Source organism: Sprattus sprattus (genome assembly GCF_963457725.1).
Source record: "Sprattus sprattus genome assembly, chromosome: 2".
NCBI classification, from domain to species: Eukaryota; Metazoa; Chordata; class Actinopteri; order Clupeiformes; family Clupeidae; genus Sprattus; species Sprattus sprattus.
The window spans coordinates 38,883,154-38,893,153 of NC_137921.1; the positions used below are offsets into that span (position 1 = coordinate 38,883,154).

Genomic DNA, 10,000 nt, shown 5'->3' on the forward strand with positions numbered 1-10,000 from the left:
TCAGGCTCTGTGAAGATGGCATCATTTAACTCCCTCTCCAACGCCACCATGGGAGAGTGAGTATTTCTCACATGATTGTCCAGACATCGGGTTGAGAATGGATGAGTTGTCAGGTTAATGTCCACAGATTGAGGTCATATGTTCATATGTGCTGGGTTTGAGTGCTAATAGTTATATAGTCTATTACTTTGTATTATTGTTGTTGTGACTGTCTACAGTGGGGAAAATAAGTATTTGAACCCCTGCCGACTTAGCAAGTTTGGCCACTTGCAAAGAAATGTGTGATCTAGAATTTTAATGGTAGGTGTATTTTAACAGTGAGAAACAGAATATCAACTAAAAAATCCAGAAAAATGCATTTTATAAGATTTATGACTTTATTTGCATTTGATGCAAAAAATAAGTATTTGAACCCCCAAGCAAACAGCAAGAATTCTGGCTCCCAATGGCCAGTTATGTGCCCAAAAAGCACACAGATTAGTCTTCATTAGGTCTAACAAGGTATACCTGATCTCAACTGGTGACCTGTATAAAAGAAACCTGTCCAAAGAATCATACTTCACACCTTCAACCTCACCACCATGGGCAAGACCAAAGAGCTGTCCAAGGACGTCAGAGATAAGATTGTAGACCTGCACAAGGCTGGAATGGGCTACAAAACCACGGGCAAGCAGCTTGGTGAGAAGCAGATAACTATTGTTGCGATTATTCATTAATGGAAGCAACACCGAACAACTGTCACCCGCTCTAGGTCTGGGGCTCCATGCAAGATATCCCCTCGTGCGGAATCAGTGATCATTCGAAAGGTGCAGAATAACCCCAGAACTACACAGGGGGAGCTTGTGAATGATCTCAAGGCAGCTGGGACCAGAGTCACCAAGAAAACCATTGGCAACACACCACGCCGTAATTTTTTGAAGTACTGCAGCACTCGCAAGGTCCCCCTGCTCAAGGAAGCGCATGTACAGGGCCATCTGAAGTTTACCATTGCACACTTGAATGATTCTAGGGAGGATTGGGAGACAGAATGTGGTCAGATGATACCAAAATCAAGCTCTTTGGCATCAACTCGACTTGCCGTGTTTGACGGGGGGGGGAATGCTGAATATGACCCCAAGAGTACATCATACCCACCATCAAACATGGAGGTGGAAACATTATGATTTGGACTGTTTCTCTGCCAAGGGTACAGGACGACTCCACCGCATCAAGGGGACTATGGATGGGGCCATGTAACATGGAATATTGGGCTTGAACCTCATTCCCTCATTCCCTCCCATTGAAAACACAACATTAAAGATTTGGAGAGGATCTGGAAAGAGGAGTGGACCAAAATCCCTCCTGAGATGTTTGTAAACCTGGTGACCAACTACAAGAAACGTCTGACGTCTGTGCTTGCCAATAAGGGTTATTCCACCAAGTACTAAGTCATTTTTGTCAGTCAGTTTTGGGGGTTCAAATACTTATTTTTTTGCATCAAATGCAAATAAAGTCATACATGTTATAAAATGCATTTTTCTGGATTTTTTGGTTGATATTCTGTTTCTCACTGTTAATATACACCTACCATTACAATTATAGATCACACATTTCTTTGCAAGTGGCCAAACTTGTGAAATCGCAAGGGGTTCAAATACTTATTTTCCCCACTGTATATGTTTAGCACCTTGAGACCTCTTTGTATGTTAAAGTGTGCTAAAATCCATTATTATTATAATTATAATAGTGCTTCATCTATGTTTAAGCCCTAACAGTGCTAACAGTGCTATATGTTTGGGGTGCTAACAGTGCTACTGTATATGTTTGAGCGCTAACAGTGCTATATTTTTGGGTGCTAACAGTGCTATATGTTTGGGTGCTAACAGTGCTAGCAGTGCTTAATGTTTGGGTGCTAACAGTGCTATATGTTTGGGTGCTAACAGTACTAGCAGTGCTATATGTTTGGGTGCTAACAGGCCTTTGCTCCACAGGTGTGGCATGAGGGCAGGGTACATGGAGCTGGTGAACTTTGATGATGCTGTGCTGCCATTCGTTGAAATCTTGCTGACTGGGGACATCAGCCCTCCGGTGACTGGTCAGATTGGGCTTGATGTCATGGCTGATCCTCCACTCCCTGGCCAGCCGTCTCACAGCAGATATATGCAGGTACACACATAGAATCATACACACACACACACACACACACACACACACACACACACACACACACACACACACACACACACACACACACACACACACACACACACACACACACACACACACACACACACACACACTCATCACTTATCAAATCAACAGCTCAGTTACAGACACTCACTCACAACTAATTCTCAAATCAACAAATCTGTGTGTATCATGTCACGCACACACACACTATCTCTCACTCCTTTAATAATTATCAAATCAACAGCTCAGCTGGTTTGTGTGTGTGTGTGTATGTGTGTAATATGTTACACACACTCTCTCTCACTAATTATCAAATCAACGGCTCAGCTGTGTGTGTGAGGTTGTGAATTGATACATACGCTCACTCCCTCATTACAGTTTTTTACGATCGGATACACACAATTTTTACTGCTTTGTTTTGCTTTTCAATCGCCTCACACAATAAGCACAACCACACACCCAATGAGCAAAAACATCAGATCCATTGCAAAATGAAACACTCTTGTAAAATCTATACACTCATTTAACAAAACCATATTTTGTTACCATATGAAACACACACATTGCATATACTGAATTCTGTTTGTACCACTTACACACTTCTGTTATAAACCTAAAACACTTTTAGCAATACTACTTCTCAGTGATTAGAGAAGTGTAAGTGAAGTACATAGAGAAAGTGAAAATACACAATACAGTAAAAACACTACCAAAGACCAATGCTGATGAAAATATTATTTACGTAATTCTCTCCATATACCCAAATCAGTCAACATGTCAACATGGAGAATCACAACAAAACATGTCCCAGTTTTCATGCTACTTCAGTAGTGTGCATAACACTGTAAGCTCAGCAAATATCAGACAAAGGTGAAAAGATGTTTCCAATACAGGTTACAATTCCATTTACAGTAAAATGTACAGATTTGTCAGTGTCGCCAGTGTTGACTGAGAGACCTGATGGATATTACTGTATTGAAAATGGCATGGTCACCGATAATGTTTGCTTGAATTTCTCTGAGCCTGATAGCATTACGTATTTGCCAAAAGCATGTTTATGATCTCTATATCTTGTTCTTGCGTGAATATGGGCCTGTCCTCCTTTCAAGTTTACTGTATTTGATACATTTGGTCTTCTTCTTCTTTGAGCACATTTTCCTCGTGCTACAGGTCTTCCTCTTCCTCTACTTCCACCTTGACCTCAGCCTCATGGCATGGCCTCGGCCTCTTCCTCCTTCTCCTCCGCTGTGGATTCCCCCTCTCACCCTCACTCTTCTTCTTTTGACTCCTTCCATTTTGGTTGAAGACAGATTACAGTTACTCATCTGCTGCATTTCTATAGTGCTTAAACCTGTTTGTTGTGTCTACAATTAAGCAATCATGTGCTTGGGCACTTGATGGCTGTGTTTATTTGACCGGCTTGTAGGTGTGGTAACTTGACAGACTGTTTTGGAATTGCAAGGAAGTGACCTCTTGATATACGTCTGTGTCTAAAGCATAAAAGTGTGTTTAGTGCTTTGCAAATCACTTGTGTGTATGGTTTCGCAAAAAAGTGTGATGTTTAAATGTGCTTATAGTTGTGCAGATCTGAGCCGTTGTTTTGCTCCTTGAGTGAAGGTTTTGATAATTGTGTTACACTTTTGATTTTAGTGTGTATCCTATTGTAAAAAACTGTAATAATCAAATCAACCGTTCAGCTAGTGTGTGTATGAAACAATACGATACACACACACTTACTCCCTCAATAATGCTAGTGTGTGTGTGTGTGTGTGTGTGTGTGTGTTTGTGTGTGTGTGTGTGTGTAGGAGTTGTTGTCCTGTAAGAATACTCTGATGCAGAATGTAGAGAGAGGGAGGAGCTTACTCAGTTTGCTGCCAGGATTCCACTGCCCACCTGTAAAGGGAGGAGTCTTCTTGTACACACATCTTACCTTGCCACAGGTAAACATATACACATACACACAATTACACACATTCCCTTGCCATATTTAATATACACACAAATATACCTGCGTTACCACAGATAACCACACCTAAATACTTGTAAATAGACTACACCTCGGTACTGTAAAATACACATTCAAACCATACCAAACCTAGGTCAAACACACTTGATTTAACTTACCTTGACTGCACTATGCTTTGTAAAAGGTCATTATTAATCATTTATTTCATACTTTCACACATCTTGTGTGAGTGCAGGTCATGGGAGTGAGTGCTGGGCCACTGTACTGTGGGAGACTCCTAGAGGAGAAGGGGGTGTGTGTGGGGCTTAGCGAGTGTGTATGTGATGACCACTCAACCACAGGAAGCTGCTGGTACATAAGGTAAGATCACACACACATGTATTTGCACTCACAGACACATTCTCTAATGCACATATTCTGAGTTTTGTTATGCGAACTGTAGTAAAGTTTGAAATAATGGCTTTGGATGAAACTACAGCACGTGTCACAGAATTAGCCACAAGTACACACTGCTCTCTTGGGCTCTATAGTAACCCTTACCCTAACCCTTAGAGCTTAAGTGAAAAGAGTTCCTAACAACTTTAAATGATTTCCCAAAGATATATGTACAAGAGATATAGTACTTATATATTGTACACTCAATAGACCCAATAAGCGTTCTACTCCACCTTGTCTAAAGTTTTCTTAGAACCAAAGAATTGTAGAACATTTTAAAGGTTCCTCCAGGTGACAAGCTTTAGAATCCATAGTAGTTCTAGGGCACACCCTAGACTAGCTGTCTTGCCATAGTGGGGTATTTGATTGGTTCTGCTGTGTGACTGTGGTGCAGCAGCTAAATAAGGAACTGGTTTGTCACCTGCAGTGAGGAGTTAAACCTGTTCCTCACTGCAGGTGACAAACCAGTTCCTTATTTGTGTGGTGAGTAACAGGTTTATGATGTGGATAATATGTCAGATTCCTTATCAGGAATTTTGGGTTTACTAACACCATTTGATACCAAACTGTTGGCAATGCCATATTTTGTGCTATATTTAGTGTGTGTGTGTGTGTGTGTGTGTAATTTAGGATCTGTGTCCTCATGCCTCCACATAAGCTGGAAGACCTGCTGAGACGTCTGGGATCCTTTCACCTTCGCTTCCTACAAGAACCAGCACAAAACCAAGACAAAACTCTGTAAACCTAGCATGGCAGTGCCATTTCAAGTATAGAATGGCATGTTAACTGTGGAGGTCCACGAAATGTTTTTTTCTTTGAGAGAGTCCTCTAATACCAATGGTGTCCATAACAATATACATGACTGCTGATGCATTGGACCCGTTCATGCAAATACTCTTCAAGTGCTTCCACTGTTCTGTTCAGTGTTTAAATGACAGGGCTTCATAAACACCCTAATCTTTTCACTCATCTTCCTCTTCCTCTTCATCTCTAAGTGATTGATTCTCAACTGAGAGCATCCGGACTGTAGTCTGTTTGAATACTGAGCTGGTGATAAAGTCCACATGACATAGGGTGGTATTGTGCAGCTCTGTGGACTATGTTACTGTGGTTATGTGGACCTTGACGCCCTTCTAAAATCTTTTGAGAAGCCTCTTCCTGTTGCTAACTAACGTTGCTAAGCCTTTGTACGTCATATATTAAAGTTAATTTAGTTATCCACCACCTGACTTGCTTACTCCTAAACAATTCTTACAATGCTTCAGATTTAGACAAGTTTATTTAACTTTATTTAAACTTGTAGGCAAACTAGCGACTTTGTGTGATAGACGTAAACCATGAAGAGTTTATATAATTAGTTACAATGGTATACATTTAAGACTAAGTACTGGGGAGAGTGAGGGTAATGTCTAGTTCTAAAATGGTAGAAACTGATTCTGTTAGATAACAGTACTTAGTGCTTTGTTATTCAAAATCAGGAGGAATAATTTTTTTCATTCTGAGAATACATTCGAAAATAAAGTTAACTCTTGGAGTGTGAAACCTAGTAATTTCGACTTTATTCTCAACATATCAACTTTATTCTCAAAATGGTATTCAAACTTTATTTTTGCAATTTCCACTTTACTCTCAAAATGCCCAAAAAAGTCCCCTTCATGTGGCCCTAATACTCTGTCGTAGTTATGACAATGGCTCAGTGGTTTAGGTACCCAGTTCATCCCTCACTCCGGCCCGCAGTAGCGCCCGAGGAAGAGGATGCTGCGGGTGGGGTTGTGCATGATGAGAAAGAGGAAGGGGTGGTCGGCCTTGAAGTGCTCCTCCTGAATCATGCAGAAGGATGCCACACCAGCGGTGGCAGCCGCCGCCTCCGTGCCCTCCTCGGTTACGTCGCACACAGCGCTGTGCGCCAGCGTGGAGATAAAGAGCCCGCCGTCAGCACTCATGCCCGTCAGGTCGGCGCTTGCCGCATCGAAAAGCGAGCCCATGCCAAGCCCGGACATCGTGTCGCCCAGGGAAACGCTGGTCTCCAGCTTGAAGCGAGGCAGATGCAGGACCACTTCACTGCCATCGTCAAGGTTTGAGGGGTCTGTCCATTCTAGAAGCTTCTCAATAGTCAGCATGCTCTCCAGCTGTGGGCATTCAGAAGGTTAGCGTTAAGGTTCCAAATTGAACATACAGATTGGAGTTTAAGTGTAGAGGTAGATATCCATTCCAGTAGGTTGTGTCATTCTCTCCCTCACTCTCTCACACTGACAAACATGCTCCGTCTCCTCTCTCTGTCTGTATTTGTGTCCCCACTCCACCCCCACCCCACCCCACACACACACACCTTGCTTAGAGATGGTTTCTCAGGCAGCAGGATGAACATGCTAAGCTGCTTCTGTGTGTAAGGCAGTTCCAGCACCTGAAGGTTCAGCTCATCAACCCAGCCATAGGGAAGCTTCGTCACCTGGGACATCATCTGCACTGGCCGGGTCTCAGTCTTAACATGTGCACACAAACATGCAGGCATACACACACACAAACACACACACTTTATTTTAGAGGTTTTAAAAATTGAATGTGTGTGTTTGTGAGAGTGCGTGGTTTTAGAGATCTGTGTGATTGAATGTGTGCGTCTTGTTATTTTACCGAGCTAATCCTAAAAGGCATCTGTTTGGTGTTCTTCTCCCTGAAGCGATGCATCCAGCTGCCCTTAAAGTAGACAGCATTCACCAAAACCAGACGCGTCATTCCTGTCAACACCCCTGCCTTCAGTAGCTCCTCAATCTTATCTGGCACAACACACACAGAGCACAGGTAAACAAACACACACACACATTTTCAAAGAAACCATGCACAGTCAAATGCACACAAACATCATGTGTATGTCTGCATATGTATGTGTGTATTTCTGTGTGTGTGATCCTTACCCTCAGTCTTGTCCTTCACCCACTGGTTGATGGTGAGTCTGGCCTCCTCAGCAGCTTGGAGGAAGTCCATCGCTTGCAGCTCAGCCAGGTAGTTCTTCTCTATCCCTCCCAGGAACTCCTATACACACGAATATATTTTCTGTATAAATAAGAATTTCTGCATGTCTTTGTATACACACACACACATACACACACCAGTCTGGGATTGTCAGCACAGCTGTGGTGGTCATTACACTTGAAAGGCGATTGAGTGCTTACTGGTGAGAAGTTGAAGGTTTTCTCTCCGAAAAGGCGATTGGCCATTTTGAGAATATGGGAGGAGCTGGGGGCGGAGAGTTTCCCCATGAGAGTGTGAAGATGAGAGTGGACATCAGACACCTGATCAAATCGCATCACCTACACACACACACACACACACAAACACACCAGCTCATTATACATGCATAACTATTAGATATGTGAAAACATAACAAAATCATATACGTAGCGACTAGTGACCTATGAACTGTTTGAGCGTATTGGTTCTCTGCCAGTATGCAAGTGCACACCCAAGGCCTGGGTGTGTACGATAAGTCATTACCTATGTTAACTCAAGGCTTCACATTTTCACTGCTTTTCAACCACCAAGTTTAGCTGGATTCTTCTTTTGAATCTTACCCCCCCTCATCCAAGCACCTCATGTGTTGGTGAAGTTGCGGCAGAATGATCCATTCACAATACTCTTTTCCTACCTTGCCCATCTCTGCCTCTGTGCGTGAGCGAGCCCCCAGGTACACCATGGCTAGCGCGGTGCTGATGCTCAGGGGACTGAGGAGCAGACTGCCGCCGGCGCCGTCCTTGCTCAGCGCACGGTACAGGTCCAGTGCAAACGCCCCATTGGCACGACTCAACGTCTCCATGGCAACAGCTGCAGCAGACCAGAAGTAGTCAGATAAGAGTCTGACCCACTGCGTTAGGCAAGTTACGGTCAAACATGATGATCAAACCACACGAACCATCTGTTTTTGTTTGGAGTGACCAAAACATTTAGGATGGCAGGTCTCTCAGAGAAGGCGTAATGAACACATTACATACATTACATACATAAACACCACAAACACACACAGGCGAGGCAGTATGACATGGACACACACAGGGTGTGTGACATTTTTACAGTGAGTAAGAGAAAACATGCCTTTACACAGCCAACATTACAGTTTACATTAAACACAGACCAATGACATGGGCGAAACTGATGTTGAGGCTCTTGTTTGCTGACGTTATGATAAAATGGAAGAGATTGAATGGTTTCCCTACTTACAGTGGAAGATTAAATCAGGTTGAAAAAGCTCTCCCCGTCTTCCCTCTCACTGACATGCAGTTGGTTGTTCTGTCTTCTGTATATTTCCGTGGAACTAACTCTTCTGGCCTTTACTGCTATTGCCACGCCCACTGAGTGGATATGAACACCCAGCACTAGGTGCGTTTATGAGTGTGTGTGTGTGTGTGTGTGTGTGTGTGTGTGTGTGTGTGTGTGTGTGTGTGTGTGTGTGTGTGTGTGTGTGTGTGTGTGTGTGGGTGTGTGTGTTTATAGGGGGAGTAAAATGTGTCTGCCTGAACTGCGTTATGCATGAGAGACATATTGGAGGATCTTCTGTTTGACTTTTAGGTGTGGTCACAGTGGTAGTAGAACACATCCATAAAGTGGGGTGAGGTACTGTCCGTGTGTGTGTGTGTGTGTGTGTGTGTGTGTGTGTGTGTGTGTGTGTGTGTGTGTGTGTGTGTGTGTTTGTGTGTGTGTGTGTTAGTGTGTGTGAGTGTAACTCTGTTGGACTTTAGACTTTTCTGATTGAGCTACACATACCACATTTTCAAATCTCTCTTTCTCTTCCTCTATTTTTTTTCTCTCTCTCTCTGTCTCTTACACACACACAGACATAGACAGTCACACAGAAAGGTATGGATGTATTACAGTAGTAAGACATTTCATAAAGAAAAATGTTTTATACACCAGGCACAGAGAGGGAGGGAGAGAAAGAGAGAGAGACATGGAGAGAGAGGGAGGAAGGGGGAGGGAGAAAGAGAAAGAGAGAGAAAGACAAAGAGAGGGAGGGAGGGGGAGAGAGAGAGGCAGGGAGAAGGGGAGTGAGGGAGAAAGAGAGAGAGGGGGGAGAGAGAGGGAGAGAGAGAGATGAAGGGACGAAAGAGTGTGTGGGTGAGGGATCTGATAAAAGACATTTTACGCACAAACACACACACACACACACACATTAACTCTTATATTACTCTCTGACATCAGCATTAGCAGATCAGAGTTCAGCCAAAATAAAAGTCTCATATCCACACATCATCACCACACTCAACAGCACATCAAACACTGTGTGTGTGCGTGTGTGGATGAGGTGATGAAATTTGGATATGAGGCTTATTTTAGATCAAATCTGAACTGCTAAAGGTACTGTCAGAGAGCCAAAGCTTCAGGATCGTGTGATACATGTGTTTTAATCATTTCAAATTGCGGCTTTGTGTGTGTGTCTAT

At 43.1% G+C, this 10,000-nt stretch overlaps 2 protein-coding genes across 2 annotated transcripts in view; one reads left to right on the top strand and one right to left on the bottom strand.

The window, feature by feature from the left end:
* The window catches only part of gptl (glutamic--pyruvic transaminase-like), a gene marked incomplete at both ends in the record, with an annotated part of 7,646 nt that extends 2,334 nt beyond the window's left edge, over positions 1 to 5,312 (top strand). Inside the window, 3 exons of the mRNA XM_080860095.1 lie at positions 1 to 56; positions 1,971 to 2,145; positions 5,229 to 5,312. The exon at positions 1 to 56 is cut by the window's left edge and continues 81 nt beyond it. Of these exons, the coding sequence (XP_080716221.1) occupies positions 1 to 56; positions 1,971 to 2,145; positions 5,229 to 5,312 (315 nt within the window). The remainder of the gene's footprint in view (positions 57 to 1,970; positions 2,146 to 5,228) is intronic.
* Positions 5,313 to 6,291: 979 nt separating this feature from the next.
* Positions 6,292 to 8,381, bottom strand: serpinb1 (serpin peptidase inhibitor, clade B (ovalbumin), member 1; the record flags this gene model as incomplete). The annotated part of the gene is made up of 6 exons (XM_080832777.1): positions 6,292 to 6,699; positions 6,900 to 7,052; positions 7,202 to 7,344; positions 7,483 to 7,600; positions 7,741 to 7,878; positions 8,214 to 8,381. The coding sequence occupies 6 exons, from the start codon at positions 8,379 to 8,381 to the stop codon at positions 6,292 to 6,294; spliced, it is 1,128 nt and encodes a 375-aa protein (XP_080688903.1).
* Positions 8,382 to 10,000: the final 1,619 nt, after the last annotated feature.